A 25,126-nucleotide genomic window follows, 5' to 3' on the forward strand; every position below is an offset into this window, starting at 1 on the left:
TGCTTCAGAGAGCTGTAAAGAAGCCAGGGTCACTTGTGCTGCTTCCAGTGCTCAGTGGCAGGCCAGGAGTGCCAAAGTGAGGAGGCTACACTGGTTAGCAGGGTCTTTCCTACCGTCCAGCACAGCACTTTTCTGAGCTCTGCTGATTTTGTACCTTTAAAGCCCATTGCAGGCCTTTATGGACAAGCAGTTGATGGAGAAGATCAGGGTTTGTGAGGGGCCTTTCAGCAGTGCTGAGCTTGTCAAAAATCTCCATTTACTGTGCATTTCTTACTGTGACAGAAAACATTGTGTCCCTGAAAGTCATTTTAGAGGCCAACTGTTCAGCACAGCATTTGCATTCCTTGGCATTTTTCTTTCACTTTTTTTTCTCCTTTGCTTCAATTTCAGGTCCTTCTTCAGCTTTTCAGCTGTGTGCGTCCCACTAATGATATACCTTCTGTTTACTATCCCCATAGGGAGAAATATCTCTTCCTCATAATTCCCCTACATCTGGTGCTTTGAAATCCAAAAGTCACAGTTTCATGTTAGCTGGTGGCTCCAACCAACAAGGGCACTTAGGAATCAAAACTGCATAAACAATGTGTTTCGGTCACAGCAGCTTTGCTGATCCAAGTAATTAATCTCATGAACATTTTTTGTTTAGATGTCTTTCACTCTCAGTAATATGGAAATAAAAATTTTTAGTTTCCTTTTTTTTGCATTTAAATAATACATGCAAATAAGCACAAGTTATGCAAACTAACCTTATCACCTGTGTGGTTCCAGCTCCAGACAAGAACCCAGAAAATATCCGAGTTGAAGCTTCTGAACCAAATGAAATGGTGATGAAATGGGAGGTAAGGGAAATGTGTCCATCAGTGCTACATCAGAAACAGGTTCTCCCTTCAAGCAATAGTTTCTAAAGCAGCATGGCAATTATCAGGTTGATTTCTTAATATAATTACATTTAAAAAGAAATAACAATTCCCTTTATCTCCCTTTCTTGTACCCCTGGTTTTTAGGAAATATTAGCAAATTCCATAGGTAGGAACTCTGATGCTCCTGAAGTCAAAGTTAAAGTTGTTATTGACTTAAATTTGTTTTGGATTTCCTCCCCTAGTTTTATTTCTGTTTCAAAAGACAATACTTTACATCTAACTTTGGAGGTTATTAAGAAATATGAAAGTCCTATAAAGCACAGTGAGAATTCTCGAGAGTATGATCATCTTCTATGCATCGTGCGTACAAGAAAGTGCTTAAAATAGTTGTGGTCTTGCCCTGCTCTGCAGGAGGAGCAGCCAGGCCCAGGGATGGGATGATTTACACATAACTTCTGCCTTTCCAGCCTGGAGGTTTAAAAGTGATGAGTATCACTTGGCCAAGTGAATGTGAGCTTGAATTTTTACATCAAGAATGAAAGGAGCATAGATAAAGCTAAGCACGTGTGTCAAAGGAATTGTGTAAAAGTCTTGAAGATGGTTTCCCGTCTTCAATTTCCCTGGCTTTTAGGCTTATAGCTTCTGTGCCAACAGTTTAGAGATATATATTGCTTCATTCAATACAAATTTCGACAACTGTGCAAGGAAGCATATTTTTTTGTGGCTGGAATTAAACACAATTTACATGAGATTTACTTCTCAATCTGCTGCTCGCAGCAAAGAGCAATAAATGTTTCCCCAGTGTGAATTCATGGTTCAGGCTATAATTACGCCCAAAGGAGATGGCCCTTTAGGTCTATTGACTTGGATTTGAATGGGGATTTTTGCTGTACGACATAGCCCAGGGTCAAGGAAGACAATCCTGACTCTGAGAAGAAATGCAGGGTAACCAGCATGGCTGGGAAATGCTGCTGTGACCAGTGCTTCGTTGAACAGAGAAGGAGCTCCTCTCCGGGAAGCCTGTAATCCACTGCTTAAACAGGGCAAAAATAGAAGTGAAAACTGAGACTGAAGAGAGAGAATGGGATGGACAGGCTTTGTTGAATCATTTGAATGTCATAAACAGGATATTTATGGTGTTTCCTGTATTCATTTCAGAGGAAATGCTAGGCACTGAACATGCTATTTCTGGCAGACGAAGGCTGCAAAATGATGTTAATCTGCCTACTTTGGATTAAGAGATGAGATGAGTGTTAGTGACTAGCTTTTCAACCAAGGATTTGCAGCATTAAGGGAGATCAAAATAAGAGTCAAGCAGTGCTGCAGTTTAACTCTAAGTGAGAAGTTATTTTTTAGTAGGGATTTTTTACTTCTTCAGCTTCTCTTGCAAATCCCATTCCCCAGGATCTTTGTCATGGAGGTGAGTCTCCCACCAGTGCCTGTTAGAAAACTGCCCAGTCTACCGACTCCTTCACCACAGTCATCCCAAAGGTGCTCATACTCTCAGAGAAGATAAGTGGGAATTTTTGCACATCCCCCAGACCAAGGAGGAGCATCAATGGGGCATCACTTTCTGCTGTCACTTGCAAGTCAATGCCATTTCATTTCAAAAGTGTGTGCAGCTTGAATACCTACCAGTTATTATACATTTAATAAGGACAATATATAATTTCAATTTTATTAAAAGTAGTCTATGTGGTGGGAAATACCCACAGCTGTTTCAGTAGACTTGAAATAACCTTCATTTTTGGTAATGCAGGTGACCAGTTAACTTTATTAATTAAAGAAGTACATTTTCAGAGAAATAAACTCAACTGGAGAATGTCTTATGACAAGCCATTGCCATATATCATCTAATATTTTATAAATTAATTTTAATTAGATGGGAACCATGCTGTGATGAATTCTTCAGCTGATTGGTAAAAAGAGGTAGCATAAGAGTTGCGCAATAAATGTCCAGGTGTAGTTTCAAGCATGTGGTGCATATGTAGTACAAATCTAAATTTTAATAACCCAACTTGCTGTGATACATAAAATTCTAAGAAAAAGAATGCAGATTTTAGCTGTACTCAAAGGCACACACAGCCTTATGCCAAGATATACATTTTAGTTGTGCTAAAAGGCATGTGGTTTTACATCACACAAGAAAACAAAGAAAACCTGTGGCAAAACAAAAACTGATGTGTGTAGTATGCAGAAATATGTCTACTAGCAATTAATCTGTTTTAAATCTAACTGTTTCTCTGACTTTCACCCAACTGTCTCTTGAAGTCATGACATTTTTTTCCAGTTGTCTTAAAATTAACATGACAATGAAAAGTTAAAGCTTTCTTATTTCCCCTTTTTCTCTCCCAGTGTTGTAACATGCTCTCCAAAATTATTCCCCCCTCCCCTCAGCTGCTGTTTCATGATTACTGCAACAAAGGCAGACAAGATCTCTTTTAACTTCTTCCACAGCCATTGAAACCCGTGGAGAGGAATGGGCCAGGGCTGGAGTACAAAGTCAGCTGGCGGCAGCGGGGAGTCGAGGCGGACTGGAATGAGGAGACAGTGAAGAAGCATTCTCTGACCCTGCGAAACACCCCCACCTTTGTGCCTTATGAGATCAAAGTCCAAGCAGTAAATAATTTAGGATCCGGTCCTGAACCAAATGTTACCATCGGATATTCAGGAGAGGATGGTAAGTAGCAAAAACTTTCATGTAAAAATACGCTGCATGGGGGATTCTTGCAATGCAAAATGATCAGATATGGAGTGATGGATTAGGCAGCACATGTCCAAAACTGCTTAAATGGCAGTGCTCAGCGTGGTGCGCTACGTGAGAGGCAGATACGACTGATGCTGAGTGCTGTGGATGCCAGCTCGCTGGAGTTTGAGAGCTGTTTTGGAAAGGTCACTTGTGCTTTCATTAATCTCAGTTGCTGGCTTAATCTGGATACTTGTTTGAAGACCACAGTCCATAAGAAGTCTATGAAGTGTAGCCATCATTGTGTTGTACTTGGTGGGAAAAAAGTCTTTAGCTTGTCTGGGGCCCTATTCAACAGTTAAAAAGTTAAGTACTTGTCAGAAGTTAAGTACTCTGGCAATTAAGCATGAACACTCAGATGCTGGGTGTTGTAAGTGAATTTACAGATAATGCCACATTTCCATTTATGTAAGGTGTTACCTTGTCCATTGAGTCCTTGAAGAACAGGTTCCTCTTTTCCAGCCTGGGTTTCTGTCCAGTGACTTTCTGTGGCTCCTGGGTGGCACAGCCCCCTCACAGGCCTCCCTGTCTCACTGGAGAAGTCTTTCTCCAGTGTAAGGCTTTGCTTTACGCTTTACACCCCTGGTCCAAGCTCCTTCCCCGCATCTTCTCAGCACCTGTCCATCTCTGACTTTGGACTCTGCCTGGCCCACAGTGCATCATCCAGGCCAGATCATTTCTTCCATTGCACCTATTTTCACAAAATAGATGCCCTGGGCTGCTCTGAAGCAGCAGTCACTTGTGATACCCACCCTTTGCACATGCTCTTCAAGCTCCAGCTTCATGGTGGACTTTGATAATCGTGTCCTGTTACGAGAGATTAACATGGGGGAGGATTGTCCTGCTAATAGAATGAATGCTGGTGCCACACAGGATGCAAAAGCTCTGCTATGTCCGTGGGACACTGGATAATGTCACTGCTGAGGCCACCCAAACATCTCTGAACAGCAGCCTATCCTCTTTGTGTTTAGTACTGTGTGACTAGAGAAGAAATTTGGAGGATTGGAAATGTATCCAGCTGCAGTAAAAAATACCAAGCATCACTTTAGTAAGCAACCCAGTTAAGCACTAACACCACCAAAAAAAAAAATCTTTTTTCTAGGAATTAAGGATTTAAATCAGCAAGGGAGTAACCAGCATGGTGGCCAGCTAGTATGGGGCGCCAAGTTTCCCTGATCCCAAACACAAATGCTTATTTCATTTGCAAACTCATATTAGCAGGGGCTGGGAGCTGCTGGCAAAGAGGGCCCAGGAGGGCCAGCGAATGGTCTGTGTTTCAGATCTGCAGCTTAATTTTATTAAAGTCAGGCAGTTTTCATCCCATGCAGAGTCTGAAGTCTCTGTTTTTGTAAGAATGAAATACACCGACAGTTTGAGTGGCTTTTGCAAAGTCTACAGTGGATTAGACAATGAAGACAAGGATGTGTTTTGCTGCTTATTGAAATGACCAGCAGCCATGTCCTTGATTTAACCCACCATGTCCCGCAGCAGTCACTCCCCAGTAGCAGTAGTAGAGGTGCTGCTGCTCCCACCTCTCCACATGCTGCAGCTTCTCCCAGAAGCCATTACGGAGTATCATGACCCATGGCAGATGATATGAAACAGTCAGTAAAGTTACTGTGATGACCACAGATGTAAAAAATGTCACCAGCTTTGCAGAGGGAAACAAATCCTAAAGCAGGCTCTCTGGGTCACTCCTCTCACTGAATGAGCGCCCCAAGATCTGCGTTATCACCCTGAATGGACCAGTTTGATGTTTGCAACCTGCCGAGTGCTTCCTGGTATGACACCAGCATAAGGCTTTGGTGCTGGGAATGGTTTGGTGTGATGTTCAGACAGGAGAATCCCCATTGCATGCCCTGAGGGGAACGACAAGAAGGTTTGGTGGTACATGTTCTCTTCCCTGTAGAGTGTATGGCAGAAGAGGTGGTGAGTAGTGAGAACAGAAAGAAAGAAAACTCACAGCACGTTTATTTTCTTTGTGTGTCTGTGGTGGATCTAATTTTATATCTAGAAAGAAACCCTACAGCATGTTTATTTTCTTTCTGTGTCTGTGGTGGATCTAATTTTATAACTATCAGTGGAAAATCTTCCTTGCAATTCAGTTGTCAATGGATCAAGGCTTCTTTTTTCAGGCACTGTAATAGCTCTCTGTGTTGTGTAGTGATTAAAATCCTACTGTTTAATGAGCTTAGTTGTAAAATGAAATTGATTATAAAAAAAACTTTATGATTGCCTTCTTGAGTGCTGTGTTAATCATTTTTTTTATTCTTCTCGCTGTTGTAAGCATTACTTGAAACAGGAAATCATAAATACTGGTGTAGAAATTCATATGTCCCAGTTCACCTGTATTCCAGCCCTCAGCAGAAAGCCCTGATATGGCAAAATAATGTTTATTGGCCCATTTCACCCACTGGATGCAGGTGGAATGTCTTTTTTCTTGCCTGCAGTCAGACTGCATGAACTGCCACAGCTTGAGCTGGAAAGCCAAGCCCTGTAGCTGTGAACAGTGTGAAACTGAGCTCTTGTAAGTGTCTTTATTATGCAACACTTTTGGTTTTACAGTTCCAGATGCTGCTCCTTCCGGCGTATCGGTGGATATTGTGAACAGCACACTGGTCAAAGTCTACTGGTTTGGAATACCAAGGGACAGAGTTCGTGGACATTTAAAAGGCTATAAGGTTACAAATTTATCTTTAAATATTTGTATGCAGTTGAATAAACTACTAAATGAATGCCAGATCAAGGATAGATTGCAATCTCTCATTTCTGGGAAGATGAGAGAAATCAATATCATGTTCAACCCCATACAACATAATTTGTTATAGAAATACCAATCTCAATGCAGGTCAGTTGGTGGAAAACAAAAAGCATGCTGGATGGAAAAAGGCATCACCAAGAGAAACATTTCCTAACGTTTGTGGGAGACAGAAACTATGGGATGATTCCTGGTCTAGAGCCCTTCAGTGAATTCCACTTAACTGTTTTGGCTTACAATGCCAAAGGAGATGGCCCGGAAAGCTCCCCCGTTGTGTTTGAAACTCCAGAAGGAGGTAAGACAAAATGAGAATATAGGATGGAGTCACATAAATATAAATTGTCCATTCAACAAGACAAATTTATTTCCTTACTTAAATTAATTAAATATTTGTAAAACCCTTCACTAGAAAGGGCAACTGTAGGTGCTGAGCTAAACTATATCCTCGTTTAACAAGTATGTGTAGAGTCAGACCTGTTCAATCTTCTTTGAAAGCTAATCCCTGTATCTTTCAGTCCCCGAACAACCACGTTTCCTAAGGATCTTGAACTTTGATAAGGACTCTGTCACACTGCTGTGGGGACTTCCCAAGAAAGCAAACGGCCATCTTACTGGCTACATTTTGCAATACCAGATAAGTATGTGCTTGTTTTATTTTGATTTTAGAATTTCAGCATTATTAGTTAAAGAAAAAAAGAAAAGAGAAAAAAAAAAAAAAAAAAGGTTTATATGTGAACAGTTACTTAAAACAGAGGCTGATGAGAAGGGCAGTTTCTGAGATCCCTCTAACAGCATCAGTGTTGTGGACTGTGATGTGCACACAGCCTGCTAGAGGGCAGGCTAAAGTCATCTTCAGAGCAAAAAGTTTTCCATGCACTTTCCTGATGTAAACTCACATTGTTGTCGTGCCCTAATTCACATTTATAGACTACTTCAATTATTTCATATTTCCAAATTATACCTACATAGTAATTAAGAAGACCCATAATTTGTAGGTGCATTTTACTGAAGTGAAACTTATTCAGTGCAAAATAATTTGTCAGTAGCCACATTTATTCAGATCTTCACAATAATGTCAGTGAGCACCTCCTCCCTGTACAATGCCTCAGCAGAAATGTAGACAACTACCACCTGGGTCATGTTATTGATTAATCGCATTAATAAACAACTGAATACCAGGAGTATTTATTTCTTTCTTGCCTATGAAAGAACTGAGTAGCTGGGAAGAGACCAAGCAGATAACTTCAGGCAAGATCCAGTATTGATCCCAGACTGCCACAACACCATCTGTGAGGTGTGGTTCAGGGTATTTTATATGTTCTTTGAGGATGGAACAGGCTTAGACTGTGCCCTGCTTACAAAAAAACCCCAACATGTAGTTTTCACTTACTCCTGCTGATAATGGAACTGCCCAGTTGCCTTTGCAAGCAAGGTCTGGAGTCTGGATGTTTGTTTTTGATGACCATGAGCAGAGAATGGATCTATCTATTTAGGCAGTTTGGGAGTTGCAGCCCCTCCTTCAGCTGCCAACTGTGCCAAGGCAGAGGGGAGAAAAGCAGAACATCCATCCGTTAACTTGCTTGCAAAAGTTTGCAGATGTTTGGAAGCAAAGCAAGAAGCAATTGATATATATTTAATGATCTAGGAGACAGTAATTTTTACCTCCCACTCAGTATGTGAATATCTAGAATCAGAGAGCTTTTTAAGAACAGTAATAGCTCACTGAGTAGTTGGGAGATTGACATGGAGGAGATAAATTCCATTAAAGTACTTGGCAGGAAGGTGAGATATGCTTATTCAGGCTTTATCCTTCCTACTTTACTGCAGAGTGCCTCCCTTGCAGGAACGTTCATGACACATTTCATGTTCGTAGCCTGTAGCTGCTGGATGTGACTCAACTGCCTTTTCCCTTTCAGTAAATGAAACGCATGAAATCGGACCCCTGAACGACATCAGCGTGACCAACCGTTCCACACTCAGCTGGAGGCTTTCAGGTCTCAGCTCCAGTACGAAGTACAAATTCTATGTAAAGGCTTGTACAGTCAAAGGCTGTGGGAAGCCGGTCACAGAAGAAGGACTAACGATGGCTCAAGGGAGTAAGTTAATAGGCAATATGTTTTTATGTGGAGAAGCTCTAACAATAATGAAAAAATCTATTGAGAATATTCCAGGCTTGACATTTCCTTTGTAATTAGAGGAAATAAATTTGTTTTTCTTTCCATGAGAACAATCAATGAACTTTTTAATGTAGCCATCCATGCAGCTCGTCAGAAAAGTAGAGCTTATCTGTTTCATTTTGCAGTACAGTACTGTGTTTCTGTTCCCACCGATCAACTCTAGCTGTACTAGAATAAGTGAATTGCATTTAGTCACAAACAGAAAATTGAAGATCTAGATAACCTGTTCTCAGTAATACAATAAAAACAAATTCTGCCCTTGCATGAAGATGCAACATTAGGGGGCAGGTATTTGACATGGAAAATCTAGATAAACATAAAGATGACTGCAATGCATTTGATCCATTATTTTATTATTATTTTATCAGAGACTGGAAGTGAGCATTTGTGTGCCACTTAAACCCTATCCTAAAGCACTCTTGTTCAGTGATTTAAAGGAAAATTGCAAGCACAATATGATAGCTCATCTTTCACATTCAGCTGAAATGAAATAAAATGTACTGTGCTCAGCAAGTCTGAAAACTCTACAATACTGAGGAACAAATCCTTGCTATTAATCAGAAACCACTGCTGTGCACTTACCATGGGGAAGGAGAAAGAGAATGTGATAAGGAAAAGATTCCTGGCTTCATCATTTTTAGCAATGATAACAGTCTGGAACAATGTTCATATAAAATAGAAAAATGGTCCTTGTTGCACAACATCCTATTGGACTTCCAAGTTGCAGAATATCTTCACTAACTGGTAAAACAAGTAAAAAGTGCTTTAAACTCATGACATCCCTGTTCAGCATCCAGTCATCAACAATCATCCATTTTCTCAAGTAACGAAACTCCTTCTCAACTGTCTTGTAGCCTCCAGTCTCACTGTAGTACACAGGTACTCACAGAGTAGTAACAATTAAACAATCAGCATGGTTTAAAATTTATTCTTTGTTAAGGAAAGTAAAAGATCCTCCTTTTTTTTTTTTTTTTTTTTCCTTCCAAGCTAAAAATGTACAATTTAACCTCCATAGTTACCTTTTCTGGCCTTCACTGGGCAGCCAGAATAATGTGTTTTGCCCACTTGAAAGCCTTTAACTTCTTTGAATAACCTTGTCAGGTTTTATGAAATGCATCCCTGCCTGATATGCTTAAAAGGATGATAATGTTGCCATTTGTTTTGTGCTCATTCTCTTCTTTCCTAAGACTTTGTTTCAGCAGTGGCAACAACTCATTCTTGTGAAATGCTTGTAGAATAAAGCAGTATAGTTAATAAAAGCCGCAAGGGTCCAGTTCTGCAATTAGTGTGTGCTCCTTACTGGTTCTCAAGCCACCTTAAATTAGGACACTGCATCTGTCACTGATGCCATTAGAGTTTTGTGTGATTATTTGCTGGCTAAATTGTTTGGATATTTTTCAACTAAACATGATAGGCTGAAAAAAATCACTCTTTTCAGTGACCTTATTGGTGTTTTAAGTTGTGGTACAGGAAGCAAGGTAATTTCTCAGAATTAAAACAATCTCTCCTTTTGAAAAAAGGCAGTGAATTCAAAAGTCAAAGTTTATAATTTAAAATGACCCACATAAATAACAGATATAAAATGTGGTGCCCTCTGAAATGAAACTCTGAGATGGAGCACTCCAAGTTTCTTTGGGTTTTGATTCAGTGATTCTATATCCACAATGTTCTGATTTTAGTAATAAAAATATAAAGCTCTCATTGTTCATTTTGAGACTTTGAATAGCTTCCAGTGCTGTAATATTGCGTGTGCAGGCCATGCCATGGGTATTTCATAACTTCATGATACATTTTGCCAGGAGAGTGGTGGAAGCTTTGGATTCATTCACATTTTATCATTGATGTACTTGATCTGCATCCCTACTGTTGCTTTCATTTATTTGCAGTTATCCCTGCTACTATAGTCTGGAATCAGAAAGAAAAGTCAGTCTCTTTTTTTAATATGTACATATGCAAGTATGCATGTATCACCGCTAAAAGAAAGTCTGTGTAGGGAAAATTGTTGAGCCTTAAATGGTAATTTTACTAGCCTGTAATCCACCTCCTGATGATGAGTTTGCAGTGGCACTAATGACTAAATTTAGGAAAAAATGTTTCTCTCAAATAAATGTAACTCCCTAGATAAATGAGTAGATCATACCCTTTCTCTACAACTGCAGCATCTTCCTCTGTGAATGAACCATTTTTTGTCAGGAGTAACAAAATTTCTTTGGGTTAGCAACACTTTACCAAAAGGTCAATGAGTGTATACTGATAGGGAAAGACCATCTCATGCTCACATCTCTATTTCTTCGTTCTCCAGCAGTTCAGTGCCACATTCTGCATCCTGTGCATGTCCAGCAGCATCAGAGGTAGAACCCTCTGCTCTGCAGTACTGCCTCTGTCAGACAGGCTGTTTCTGTCTAATTAACTTAACAGAGGAAAACCACACTTTAATATTTCTCTCTATGATTAAATTCAGGCCCACTGGAATTAGTGAGAAATAGAAGTAGGCAATATAAAAGCTTTCATTTATAGCATCCCTGTTGCATGACCCAGCACCACTGGCATTAGCAGCTAATACAAAGGCAATGAAATAAAAGTCCTCTTTCTTATGAAAGATCTTAAACATAGCCAAAATAACTCAGATATGAAATGCTGATATATAACCAAAGGTCTTTTTCTGGTGTTGATGACATACTGTGGACAATCATGAAGACCCTGGGCAAAAGAATATTTGCATTGTACTGCAAAATAAATAATGGTTTCATTTTTGTGGCTTTCTTGTGGTTTCATTCCACAGAAGAAGGTATACTGTCTTTAGAAAATGAGTTTTACCTCTAAATTTCCATTTTCAGGCAGTATTTCTTAAATGACCTACGAACTAATTGGCTTTCCCCTTGAGAGTGTCAATTTCCCAATGATCATTAGCCCTCAGAAACATAACACAAAATAATGTTCTTACATAAGTGAAAAAAGTTAATTTAATATAGCAATTCTTCTTTAACACAAAGCTTCTTTTCATCCAGAGCTACCAGTGTTTCTGGAGGATTACTAAACATGTATTACACATTGAGAATGGTTACTGTGTGTCCAGAAATTCAAGCCTTAATGAAAAATTCATCTAGAGGAAGTCATACAACTGTAGTTTTATTTTCCAGAGAGGCCAGAGAATAGAAGTTCACCAGTTTAATTATATTTCAATGGCAATTGGCACATAACTCCCACAGGCTTTTTGAAAATCTTAGCTGGAGGGTACTAACCTTCATGACACACCGTAAGACGAGGAGAGTAACCATTAGTTACAAAATATATGGGTTTAGTTCTCTTTTGCCACAGGCACAGTGAAAAAGGAAAAATACATCTGCCTTAGCCATATGTAACCACTGGTATTGTTACCAACAATATACCCTCTGCTCACAGTAAGAGAATCTGATGAAATCTTGGTGAAAAGTTTCTTTTTCTGTCATTTATGCCACGCCACTCTGCTGCCTCTTCTCTGGCCAGGGGGCCTGTAGCCCATCAAACCCTGTTGCTTATGACAGGCAACAAACTGTCCTGCCAGCCTGGGAAAAGGAATAGATGGAATATTGCTGTTTTAAACCCTTATCATTTTGAGCAAGAAAAATAGGCATGTTAAATAAAATGTGCTAAATGTATCAGTCTGGGAGTACTTTAAGCAAATTTGTGATTAACTGTTTTTCTTTGCTTTTTTTTTTTTGTTTTGTTTTGGTGTGGTTTTTTTGTTGTTGTTGTTTTTTGGTTTTGCTTTTTCCTCTTCTATCACCCTGCCTCAGTACAGCAAACACAACTAGAGAGCAGGAGATGAAACAAACTGTAACCTCTCTTCTTGTCTGAGCTCAGACTTCTCCTGCAAATGACAATCAGTACAAATAGATGATTGCTAACTCACCTATAAATTATTCTCAGTAGACTTTGCATACTACAGGTTTACTAATGTTTATAGCTTTAAATATTTCTGATTTTAGTATGAATTACCTTCTGCACTAAAAAAGCCGAGAAGATGAAGGATACTTGTGATGCATATTTATACACTTTTAATAGCCAAGCAGTAGGGGAAAACTAATGAAAGTTCAACTTTCCATTTATTGCAACAGATGTATTTAGACAGGTATGGTTATAAATTAAAATTTTGCCCACGATTAGTATTTAGCCATTAGACTGCCAGGTTTTTTACATAAGTATGTTTTATAACAGATGTGCCAACTTTTGGAGAACTAGCAGTCTTGTAAGTCTTTGGGGGCAGTTTATATTGTTTTTCCCTTTATGCCATAAGCTTCTATAAAAAATGTGTGTTCTGTTGTTCTCATAAATCTTGAAGCCCGGTAGGAATATTGTAAAATTGCAGTTCAGTGTTTAATGTTCACGCGAGTCCCATGGTGTGGCTGATAAATAGTGGGGGAAGATGAGAAGTGCTGGTGATATGCCTTTATTACTAATGCTTCTTCTCCCTTATTGTAGATTAAAAACCTAACCCAACTGCTTTCAATTTTCTGAAGCTAATTTCTGCAGCTCACTGACCTTTCAGTATGTTGAGCTTTTCCTTATCTGTATATTTTTGCTTTTATTTTTCAGGATGCTACAGTACTTTTTCTATTCCAACCACCAAACTTGCCCCAATTAGCAATGCTTTCTCCTCTGTAGGTACTATATTGAGTGTGTAACACAGGCCTGAAAGAAATCACGTGGAAAGAAACCTCATAATCACCCATCACTGGACTCCTGTACTGAGTTTTAAAGAAAAAATTCTGTTTTCTGTTTTGGGATAGCTGATGTTGATGGTAAATCCCCAGTCCCAGGTCAGGTTGGGCTCAAGCCCTCACTCCAAGATGTGTGTCCCAGCCCAGCACTGCTTGGTGTGCCAGGGCAGGGGCATGGCTGGCCAGAGGGGCTAATACAGCTGAACAACACCCTGGCAGAAAAGGGTTATTCTTCAGCCATATCAGTTCCCTCTTTGTGCTTCTGCAAAGAGCTGGCTATTCAAAAAGAGGAGGCTGGCACGAGCTGGAAATAAATAGGTGGTAGATGTGGACTGTTTAAGCTGGTTTAAGAAAATGGACAATGAACCACAGCGGTGGGCTACCATGGAGATCAGGGATAAGCATTTTGCTTACCAGGAATTCAGGAGAAATGCTTCCTAAGGAGACTTGTGTTGTGTACAAATTGGACCACGTGGTTCTCATGTCATGCCTAGGTGTTATACGTTATTTAATACACAATGGGTTGAAGGTTCACATTCGTTCTTGTTACTTTATGGATAGTGTTTCCATTAAATAATGTTTTTCTAATGTCTTGATTTTAAAACGTGTAATTAAAACATACCTGTGGTATCCTGTTGATTAATTTGCAGTTTGATTAAAAATTATAGCTCAGTTTCACATAATTCATTTAGCAAAATTTACTGATAGATGGATTAATTTATGCTAATAAGCTGTGCTTCAGTATCAACAGTATTTCAGCTGTATGTGTTCTCTCTAGGTCCCAATGGTCTACTAATGTAACTGTTCATTGTAATACATGTACAGTTGCCTTGGAAAACTTATCTTGAACTGCTGCTTTGATTGTGCTTGGATTCGTCTTAATCTTTTTCTTTTTTTTTTTTTCTTTCAGCTGTCAACTAAGCCTTAATCTCTGAAAGCTTCTTGCTTTGCTTGTTTACTAGTTTAAGTATTAACGAGCATTGTTCTACTGCCAGTGCTAATGGTCAAGTAGTTCTCAAATTATACTGTGTGCACAATCCTTAGTTTAGATGACTTTGGATAAAGCAGGCAAATTAGGCAACCGAACACAATTAAAAGAGTTATATTTATATAAGTGCAGCCCCCCCAATCTCTCTCCTGCCTTTGAGGGCAGGCACACTCTCCTGTTGTACCCGTTGGTTGACTAAAGAGATCCCCCATGTCAACACACAGTTCTGCATTTACTTGTATGAACAGGCTTTTCATGTTCAGGCAGTGATTGCTACCCTCTCTAGATGTCCTTTTTTCTGTTATCCACAAATGCTATTTAAAAAAAAAAACAAAAAACACCAAACTATTTAATACCCTACAGTCTTAATGCAGTCAGAAATTACAGTAGGCATTTTGCAAGTAAAAAGGATCTAGAACTAGGGCTACTGGAATTTCCCTTCTACCTCTTATTCAGATATTAAACTCATCAGGCACATTGAAATGCCTAAATACGAATTTAAAAGCAAACTTCAGCTACATCTAAAACACTGCTTTGTGCAGGCATTGTGGAATTTAAAGGACATGGAAAATCACTGTCAGGAGAGAAATGAGTACAAATCCCAATGTTAATTTTTTCCGTGAGACATGTAAGAATCCATTTCCAGATAACAAGCTGTCTGTGCTTCCCTGCTGAGTTTAGTTCAATGGGAGAAGCATCAAACCCCAGATTATCTATACAAAGCAAGCCCATTTTCAAGTTGTAATTTTTTAAGCATGCATTAGTTAAAGCAGGTCCATAATCCCCCATCAATATTAACTATCATCCTGGGAAATGTACAACCCCCTTCATAAACATCGGGATTACTTCAGTCTGCTGTTTATTTTATCTGATGGAATATTAAAAATCAAATAGGGGGCATGTTTTTTACTTCACTGCCTGCTTTTAAGAATCAGATTATCTGATGACAAATGTTAAAAATCCTTGTGTGTCATATTTGTGTGTTATTTACATTATTTATGAATGTGCATTTCACAGGCCTTTTGTTCAATGAATACCATTAATCAATATGACTTGAATATGTACATTCCATAGGTAAAGGGATCGGCAAGATCTCAGAAGCAGTAAAGCCCACCCAAAAGTTTCACCCCATTGAGGCACTTGAGCCTGGAACTGAATATACAGTTCGTCTAGTGACTAAGAATTGGGTTGATAACAATAGCATTTTTGAAGATGTAATTGAGACAAGGGGGAGAGGTGAGACATGAAACCCTTCAAGGTGATAAAGATTTATTTTGAATGTAAACAAATGTTGAAGTTACATCTTACATTGTGCAGTGAAAGTGTACCAAAATCATAATTTTGTTCTGTGATTTTTGTGTTGACCCTTGCAGTTGAATCCCATGGGAGCATAAATGCATCCATGGTTCTTGGCTGAGTACTGTGCCTTACTTGATGCACAATAGCCTGGAACAATTACAAACGTTTACAAACCAGTTTTCCTCCTATGCGATTTTGAAAGGGTAGTGCTGTGATATAATCCATTTTAAGTGTGCCAGTCCAGCGGTTTGCATGTGTTGGGTGCCCTTTTAACTCTGTTTCTTTTGCAAAACTGCTTTTGCATGAGAGGCTTAACAATTCTCTGTTCAGCTTTCTTATTTGGCATTAATCCTGTGAGTCAACTACTCTCTCAGAAGTACCTTTCCAAAATGTCTGTATTGTGCCTTGTAGACTGAGCATTCCCCTTAAGTCTAAAAATGTCACGCTCTGAACATATTTCTGTCTTGCATTTCTTTAAGTTGAACGCAATAGGTAGTGATAGACTGATTCAATTAGGATCCAGTGAAGAACACGTTATGTATTCATGTTATAGTAGGGTGATGCCCTTTTCCTCTGATTAATTTTCTTCTTTTTCACTCCTCTTCTGTTTCACAAAGCCTATGCTGGCATTTACGATGGAATTTCCACGCAGGGGTGGTTTATTGGACTGATGTGTGCCATCGCTTTGCTCACCCTACTGCTGCTAACTATTTGCTTTGTCAGAAGAAATAAAGGAGGAAAATACTCAGGTAAATGGATTTATTGTCCTTTCGCTGTGTTCACATGTTAATAACAAGCATCCTTCAGGCTTTTATCTCTGGAGGCTGCAAAGCCACAAGCAGAAACATCCAATTAGGATTTGTAGCTTTTGATAAATATCCTCAGGATGGATTCTAATGAATATAAGTGAAACTGTACTCTCTGGGTAAGATAGGGCTGTGTGTTGGTCAGAGATCTTGCTAAGGCCTTTGATAGTGCTTTTTGAATCTTCTAGTATTCAGTCCAGCTGTAGAGGCAAGGTCCTTCACCAGCTGCACCTCTGAGCCTGCCTTGATGGGTCTGCCTGCTCACTTTTCACCTCATAACTGCTGCGTGACATACTAACTGACATAACTACCATGGGTAGACAAACTGCTGAACAATAGAGTATTTTGCTGAAGGTAATACTGTAGTTTTCAAAGCAGTGAGTAAGGATTTAAGTATAGATCTGGTTGCCCAGAGAGGTGGTAGATGCCCCATCCCTGGAAACATTCAATGCCAGGTTGGACGGGGCTTAGCAGCCTGGCCTAATTGAAGATGTCCCTGCTCACTGCAGGTAGGTAGGACTAGATGACCTTTAAAGGTCCCTTCCAACCCAAACCATTCTATGATTTTATGATTCTGTAAACACTTGCTAGCTTTCTTAAAAATTAGGGAATGGCCCCAAACCCTTGATGGAAGCGTGCTGGTTGTGTCTGGCCAGAGATGCAGTGCGAGCTGCTGCCCTCCAGGTTAGGCTGTAGGTGACAGGTGGTTTTCCCATTGCACCTGCAAACAGAAAAATCCACAGCAGAACATGGCATACAGATCTGTGCTTTATTTTATTTGTACAGTGAAAGAAAAAGAAGATTTGCATCCAGATCCTGAAGCTCAATCAATAAAAGATGAAATCTTTGGGGAATATAGGTAAATAGGACCTGCTTTAACAAGTGTTTCTGGTTTTGGGGGTTTTGTTTGGTTCCAGCTGTCATCATTATTTAGGACATTTTTATAGCATGCAATTAATGCTATTTTTCATTTTCAAAGCAAACCACACAAGAGTGGATACTAGTAAGAATATAAAGGTATATCCTGTATACTTAAATACATCCAGGTTGGGATATAAGTAAATGTTGATGTATCAGTGGCTATTTTTCACTTGGTTTTCATTTGTTGTTTTTTTTATTTTTTTTTTTAATTAGCATTGTATGAATAATGTAAATATATATGATAATTTGGGTTCCTGCTGTAATAGCCAGTGAAGTCAAGAGAGACTTTTATGTCTTCAGTGGGTTTCTGAAACTAAGTCAGGCCCAAATTGTGTAATATGGGGAATGTTCTTTTTGTGGAAGAAAACAGAATTTTGAAATATGGTAAGAGATGGTGAAAACCCAAACAAAGCTCACTACAGAAGTTTCTGTAGGAGAACTGAAATAATTACTTTGGCTGCTTTAAAATAACTAAAGCTTACAATATTATGTAACTGTCGTATGAAGAAAAATATGTCATTATAAGAACAATGCTGGAAAACTGGTGTCGCTGACCTTAAGGACATAAAACTTCTGTTGAAATCCCACTTATATATACTACATTATTTGTACTGGAATAGGGTTTTTTTTCTGCATAATTTCATCTTTATTTAATTTTTAATGCTTTCTAATGGGACAAATATTTAGAAAGGTAAGAAAGTCCTGAGGTTAATAACTTTGACCCCCTCCTTTCACCCCAAACTCCAAACGTCTTTTATATAAATAGAAATGCCATGTGCAGAAAAGTAGCAAATATTTTTACTGTATTGATTATTATGTTATTGATTACATGCTGACGAGATAAAGTTCAGGAACATTTCTCTGTCCTGCCTTAGATAACATAACCAAAGCTTTGACACTGAGTTGGCATCAGCAAGGACCATAATTGAGTAATTATGTACTTAGTTCAGAGGCCTAATTATTTTTTTTGTAAGCTTTTAATCTATGTTCCCCATCCCCCCCAGATGTCACGTTCAGTCGGGAAAAGTCAGGCTGCTTTGGTTCTTCTTCTGTGGTGCCATTAGGAGGAATGACCAGTGGAATTTCCTTTTTTTTTTCCCGAATTTTGGTGGTGGGTCTGTCTTTTCAACAAAATTGCCACTGAACATAGACTGCATATGAGCAGATACAGACACTCTGATTCTGCTTTCATTTTTCCCTGTTCCTACCCTTTAGCAGAGAGAAACTCCATCAGTTACAGTAAGATAACAGCAGAACAAATGAAAAAAGGGAAAAAGGCCCCTTTGCTAGTCACCTAAAATCAAACAAATGCTCACAAAGCAGTAAGGTATAACCTATAGCTGATGCCTTATCCCACAACTCTACATCAGTTCACCCACCCACCTCAAAAGAAAAATGAAATAAATAGGCCCTGAACAGCACCCACTGTTTTGTAAAATGAAAATGTCTCTTTCTGTAAGATGCCGAAGACTCAACATCAGCACTGACTGCTGGAATGAATCCCTCAGATCCTTTCCAACATTTCCTTTTCTTTCCCCTTCACTTTATGTCCATTCTTTTGTCTGCCCAAGGCAAAAAGGGAAAAAAACCAAAACACACTTTTAGTTTTCATTGATGTTTGCCTTTTTAACCAATTCCATTGTTGTGATAATCACAAAATCATGTATGTGGGGAATTCAGGTCGGTGTGCATAACCTGTTTGAGGTGCACCAGACCAAGCAGGACTCATGAGGTCAGATCATTCTCAGTGTACAACCCACACAGAAATGTTTCCCCCGCTCTTCCCTCTTGTTGCTTTCTTTTGCAATAAAAGAGCAGTTTCCATGCCTGTAATTAAAAGCTAGATTTTTGGAAAGGCATTTCTTTGTTTTGTAGTGACAGCGATGAAAAGCCGCTGAAAGGCAGCCTCCAGTCAATTAACGGGGACATTAAAGCCACTGAAAGTGCTGATAGTCTGGTAGATTATGGAGAAGGGGAGCATGGGATGTTCAATGAAGATGGTTCATTTATTGGAGCTTATTCTGGATCTAAGGAAAAAGGATCAGTGGAAAGCACTGGGAGTTCTACGGCAACTTTTCCTCTCCACGCCTAAAATATAAGCAAGAATGATTCATGTTTAATTGTGATATTTATCTTGATTAGTACTCCACAGTTACCACATGTGATTGGAAGCAGGTTGCCAGTTGAGCCAGTCAGGAACCTGACATCCAGGTAATATAAAAATAAGTCACTGCCACTAAAAGATGATTTTCCATCCTAATTTCTAGGTGTTTTCTCCTAATTAAAACAAAACAAATAATTCGTTACTCTACAAAATGTCTTAGTCTTACCAAACCAGAATTACTCAGTGTGACATCTGTATATGTAACTGCTAGTCCATGTGTTTCTTATGTTTGGAATATGTTTCTCTTGTATAGTATTTTTTTCTTCCTATGTGGCTGTTGTCACTTTGTACATACATTTATATATAGTATTCCCTCGTGTACCATGGCCTCGGCATTGTAGAGGTTATAACACAACAAGAAAATCAAACAAAGACAACAGATTACTCTGCAAAGTGACACAATGCATCCTACTGAGAAAAAATGATAATTTAAAATACTGGAGAAATATATTCTATATATTGTATAATTTTTCATTTTAAAAAATAAACTCCTTTGCTTATGATACTCTAAAATTATTTTAGTGGTTACAGCTGACTGCAATTACCAATACTTAGAGATGCAACTTTATCCACAGAAAAATTGCTCTTAAAAGACAAAGCTCTGGCCTTGTGGATGAATCTTCTGTCCAGTAGCTGGCACTATTTCCTTAAATAAGTTAAGCTGCAGTATCTTCCTGTGGCAAGGCAAAACAGGGTTCTCATCCACCATCATTAGAAAGTTTGTTTTCCCGAGTCTCTACAAGCTGCATTTCTAAGCAAAATGCTTGTTGTCTGTCTCATATCTGTATATTTGTGCGCTAGCATACATTTCATGGAGAAGTTGTACATATGATATTAATATTGACACAAGTAAAAATCAGCCTGGTTTTATTTTGAAATGCGACATGTTGCTAGCATGAGTCTGTATAGCTGTGTAGGATGAATAGAATTGCTTCTCAATATGGGTTTGGACCAGCAAAACTAGTTTTCAGAAGGGGTTGTGTGTATACCAGTCATATAAATCTCACATCTTCCTCGTATTACATAAAATAGATGTACCTGACTTTCAAGAGATCATTTATTTTCAAGCTCTTCATTGTTAAATAAACAAAAGCGAAAGCAAAGAGAAAATATTATGGTATAGTTTCATTTATATTTTGTTTACTGAATGCTGGTTTAAGCATGGTTCTTTTCTTTGCCTCTCCAACACTAACTCAGCAAAGCTGTACAGCACATTTTTTTGGTCTTTTTGTATTGGAATCTCCTGAATTACTTTAAAAGCATTTGTATTTTTGAATATGCTTATTTGAGTAGAGTATCACTATGGCTTCATTTCTTCTTGCACTTACAAATGACTGTCACTTCAATTATAATATCTTTTAAATAGTTACTGCAGGAGGAATATATCCTAACAGCCATTTGCATCGTGATAGTAATTAGGCAAATATCCCCAATGGCTCCTTCATGGTCTCTGTTACTTCAGTGGAAGAAAGAGAGGAAGCAAGAATTATTCGCATGGTTACGAGTTTCCATTAACGGCTACAATTACCACCTGTTAGTTGCCCACAGAAAAGCAGGTTGCTACCAGTAGAAAGGCCATAGTTTATGCACAGCTCACCTTAGCTTGGGCTCCTCCCCAGGGCTCACTGATTTCTGAAAGTAGTAGTGGCCTTTGGTGCTCAATGCTTCTGCATATCTGTTCCTCTTTTTTTGTTGTTGTTTTTTGTTTCTTTTAATTTGTAAGGACCTTTCATATAGCTTCTAATTGGAAAAAACAAATCCCAAACAGCCAGCCCAAAATCCCCAGTGATGTCATGTGTCTGCGTATAAAAGGATGAAATCTGCCCTGAGTCAAAAATCACCCCAGTGACCCAAATAATTCAGTTTTTATTATTTATAAAGTTTTAGTTTTTGTATTTCACTCAATCCAAATGCTGAAAAAGTCCAAAGTAATTTTTATTTTTGAAAAAATATTCATTTTAAAATGGACTGCGTGATTGGAGAAATGTGAAAATTGGCATCTCATCAACAGAGACATTTCCCACCAGGGTCTTTATCTGCTGACTCTAGTCTGCTGCAGCCCAAACCAGATAAAGTCTTAAGAACTGATTAGGCTTGTGACAACCTTTGTTGCAAGCTTCAGGCTATTTTTAGTGTGTTTCCTTTAGATTTCATCCCCACTAGGCGCTTTGACATAGGAAGAGGATTGGAGTGGACTCCCCCACAGCCTTGCTAACCTCCCTGTGCAGGGGGCTGGGGCGGGGGCTGTGCTGAGCCTGGCAGAGCTCCCCAGCCGTGGGGTCACTAACCAGGGCAGGGGCTGAGCCTGGATGCGACCCATCTGCAGTCCCAGTCATCTGCTTTCTTGTACTTTGGGTTGCTGCAGATCAGCTAGACTCCTTGTCCCAGTAAATGCCTATGTTAAACAGACACAAATTTCAAATCATATTAGTGAGTGTCAAATTATCGAATAATGAATATAAATCCCCTGTGCTATCACTTGCTCTGTTGCTGCTAAGAGATGTTTATGACATTCCTGTGATGTGCTACTCATCTGTGCCGGTATGAGTGCTTTTTCTATTAAAATTTTAATTCAGATCCTTAAATCTTAATGTTGGTGTTTCATGATGCCTCAGGGCCTAAAAATCATACAGTGACAAAAAAGATGTGCAATGGAATTTGTACAGTGCCCACTGACTTTTGAGGAATATGCCCAATGAATATTAAACAAATGGCTAAAACTCATGGGGAATCTTGCTTTCCTGAGTTTTTTTCTCTTTTCCAATCATCTCTTTTCCTTTTTTTTATTCTTCCCATTGGGGTTTTATTTTCTGTTGTAAGGGTACCACTCATACAGTGTACCTTCAAAAGTGCAGGACACTGATGATTTTTTAGAGATTTACTTTCAAAACGAAACTAACAGAGCAAGCTTAGATTTTTCTGAGCAGTTTTTTGTCATTGCCAGGAGATAGGCTGCATTTTTCTCTAGGGCAGTCTGGTACAGGTGAGAGGAAGTGTGGCCTTGTAATAAAAAGTATCACCAACTGTACTGCAGTTCTGAAATAGTACATTAAATCCAATAGCTGGTGTTTTTTGTTGGGTTTTTTTTGGTTTGTTTTTCATTTTTTTCCCTGGCCAGGAGTGTTTATTAAAATTAGTTGATGGAAATCTGTGGTGATTTCACTAATTACTACCTAGCAGGGAATTTCAGACTGCCTGCTGGGTGGAGGGAGTCAGGGATGGCCAGCCATGTGAGCACACAGACCGTGCTGCATAGAGAATTATTAATTACCCACTGCCATAGCTGTTAGCTTGGTTACATTTGGTTGTGATATGCCATTACATTTTGCTGACAGTACAAGTGTGAGGGGGGAAATGACACTTTCAGATTTGATATCTTAGTCAACCCAGGATGCAATTTGATCCAGCAAGGAGGAGGCATTTCCCTGGCCCCAGGAATCCTGGCTCGCGGATTTAAGCAGCCTCCTCTGGAACAAAGAGAGGGATGGATGTTTCTCAAAAATTTGTGCAGTTTTGACTGTGCATGAGATTAAGCAAATAAAATCAGCTTTTCGTAACTAATGGGAAAAAAACCCGCGTGCTAGCTCCCATGCAAGTGAGACATTTGTGTTCACAGAACAGCATGCCATTGATTTGATATGGATTGTAATCTCAGAACTAAATATTTATTTTTAAAATATATATATAATGTAATTGCACTAATGTAATGGCCCCAGCTTCATTCTCTGGCAAAATTTGGGGGCCCAGTCTCAAGAAATCCTTGCTTGCTCTTCAGCTAGGGCTGGATCTTTAGGAAGAGCAGAATTAGGAATCAAATCAGAAAATGACTTTCCCCTCTGTATAGAAATGTGTGTGTATATATAATAAATTGAAACGCCTTCTTTGTAACTCAAATTTTAAATGGCTCTAATTAGCATATAATTTAATGACTGATGATATTTGTTCTGTTGTGTTCTTATTACACAAATTTTAATGAGTAACTCTTTTTCTGATAACTGCTTTCATTGACTGAATGGGTCAGATCCAATGCATGAGAGGTTTTAATAAAAGTTTTCAGTTCAATATTATTTTTGAGATGAAAACAAATACTAGCATAATCTTTCTATATAAAAAAGGTGGGGTTTTTTAACAGTAATTCCCCATGCAGTTTTGTACACTAAAGCTGGAACAAAATTCACTGATCCTTGCGTGCTTCTGAAAGGAAATCTCATCATAATATTTATAGTCATTATTTTGCAGAAGAGTGGCAAATCTAGATTATGTTATGTACCTGTAAGAATGGATATAGAGAAAGGAAGTTCTTCATGACCAGAGAATTTCCTTTGTTTGGCAATGGATCAAGCCCTCAGCTGCATCTGTTAATGTTTAGTATTTCAAAATAAGGCATAGAAACCGTGTTGGAGTACCAGTACATGTTTACATTACAGCTCCATATCTTTCATGTAAAAGTCTCAAGTGATCTGCACTGATTTCTTCACTTTTCAGGCAGGAACCAGTAGGTGGGTTTGAGCCAAAGCATACTGTCTGTTTTGTTTTTTATTATTATTACTTTAAACAAGATACTTTGTAATTTCATGAGAAAAGATCAAAGCAAATGTGGTGTCACTGTTACGATGTTACTTTTTGAGCTAAATGTTAGTATGCATTTATTAAAGTTTAGAGAAATGTGTTGTACTGTAGTTGCTGTTTGTATCATGCATATGTGCACGTATGGTTTTAAAAGATATTTTCATTTTACATGAAATACAACTTTGCTAATAAAAGTTCGACTTGATGTAATCTTCAAAAGCCTTAGCTGTAATCAGCAAGTTTCTCTTTTGTTTTTGTTTGTTGTTTGTTTTGTTTTGTTTTTTCTCCCAATACCATTTCTTTGCTAGGAATCTGTTTTATTTGTCATTCATCGTGCTCTCAAGCTAGTGGTCTGTGGTGGGTTTGCTTGGCCTGCATCGTGGTCAAGCTGCCCTTGGCTTTCGCTGGGACTGTCAGACACCACAGACAACAGCCACCTAGAATGATCTACACCAAAGCAGGGATGAATGTGAAATGTAAACACCCTGAATTCAAATGCATCACTTCTTTCAGTATGACTATCTCCTGGATCAAACCATCATCCTATATGTTAGCATCTATAACATGCTTTATATACTCTGTGTCAGTTAACATCACATAACCTCCCAAGCACACAGAGCTTTAAGCTAAGTGGCATGTGAAATACCTGCAAAAATAACATCATCCAGTATTAAAATACACTTAGTCATTAAATGGAAGACAAAAGCTCAACATGCCAGGCATGAACAGAGGTGAAAGGAACTGATCCAGTTATACGTGGCAGAATACAGCTATAAAGATTAGCAGGGTGAATTTCTACTCCTCTTCATTAAAGATCACCATAATAATGATGATTTTATAAATATCCAGGCACCTAGAAACCCAGTAATACTCATTATTTTCTTCTTATCCCTTAGTTAGGGAAAACTCCAGTTGTGCTAAAAGTCTGAAATCTGTATGTATTCATTATATAGAAATATAACAGATGTTCTTTGTTTGCCATGGTAAATAGGAAAAGAGCAAGATACCTTAATTCTTTTGTATTAAAATAGTCATCCTGTCCTTCCTTCCTCTCCCCTAATATTCAGCGCTATATGATTTCTTTAATCCTTCTCTGCCTGTTCATGGAGAAGGGTTTAACCAGGCAGGACCTGCATGA

General features: G+C 38.7%; 1 protein-coding gene across 12 annotated transcripts in view; it reads left to right on the forward strand.

Annotated features, from left to right (window-relative positions):
• The window catches only part of CHL1 (cell adhesion molecule L1 like), a 141,160-nt gene extending 116,972 nt beyond the window's left edge, over window positions 1–24,188 (forward strand). For 9 of the 12 annotated variants that reach the window (XM_074914708.1, XM_074914705.1, XM_074914713.1 and 6 more), the window contains 10 exons: window positions 769–839; window positions 3,318–3,540; window positions 6,172–6,287; window positions 6,455–6,659; window positions 6,880–7,002; window positions 8,281–8,460; window positions 15,304–15,465; window positions 16,146–16,277; window positions 17,121–17,193; window positions 19,131–24,188. In XM_074914708.1, coding sequence (XP_074770809.1) covers window positions 769–839; window positions 3,318–3,540; window positions 6,172–6,287; window positions 6,455–6,659; window positions 6,880–7,002; window positions 8,281–8,460; window positions 15,304–15,465; window positions 16,146–16,277; window positions 17,121–17,193; window positions 19,131–19,347 — 1,502 coding nt within the window. In that variant the 3' untranslated portion in view covers window positions 19,348–24,188. Of the gene's footprint in view, window positions 1–768; window positions 840–3,317; window positions 3,541–6,171; window positions 6,288–6,454; window positions 6,660–6,879; window positions 7,003–8,280; window positions 8,461–15,303; window positions 15,466–16,145; window positions 16,278–17,120; window positions 17,947–19,130 lie in introns of all 12 variants that reach the window. The other 3 variants (XR_012634317.1, XM_074914714.1, XM_074914715.1) reach the window with 3 other exon arrangements.
• The last annotated feature ends 938 nt before the right edge of the window (window positions 24,189–25,126 follow it).

Source organism: Athene noctua, chromosome 10, assembly GCF_965140245.1.
Source record: "Athene noctua chromosome 10, bAthNoc1.hap1.1, whole genome shotgun sequence".
Classification (NCBI taxonomy): domain Eukaryota; kingdom Metazoa; phylum Chordata; class Aves; order Strigiformes; family Strigidae; genus Athene; species Athene noctua.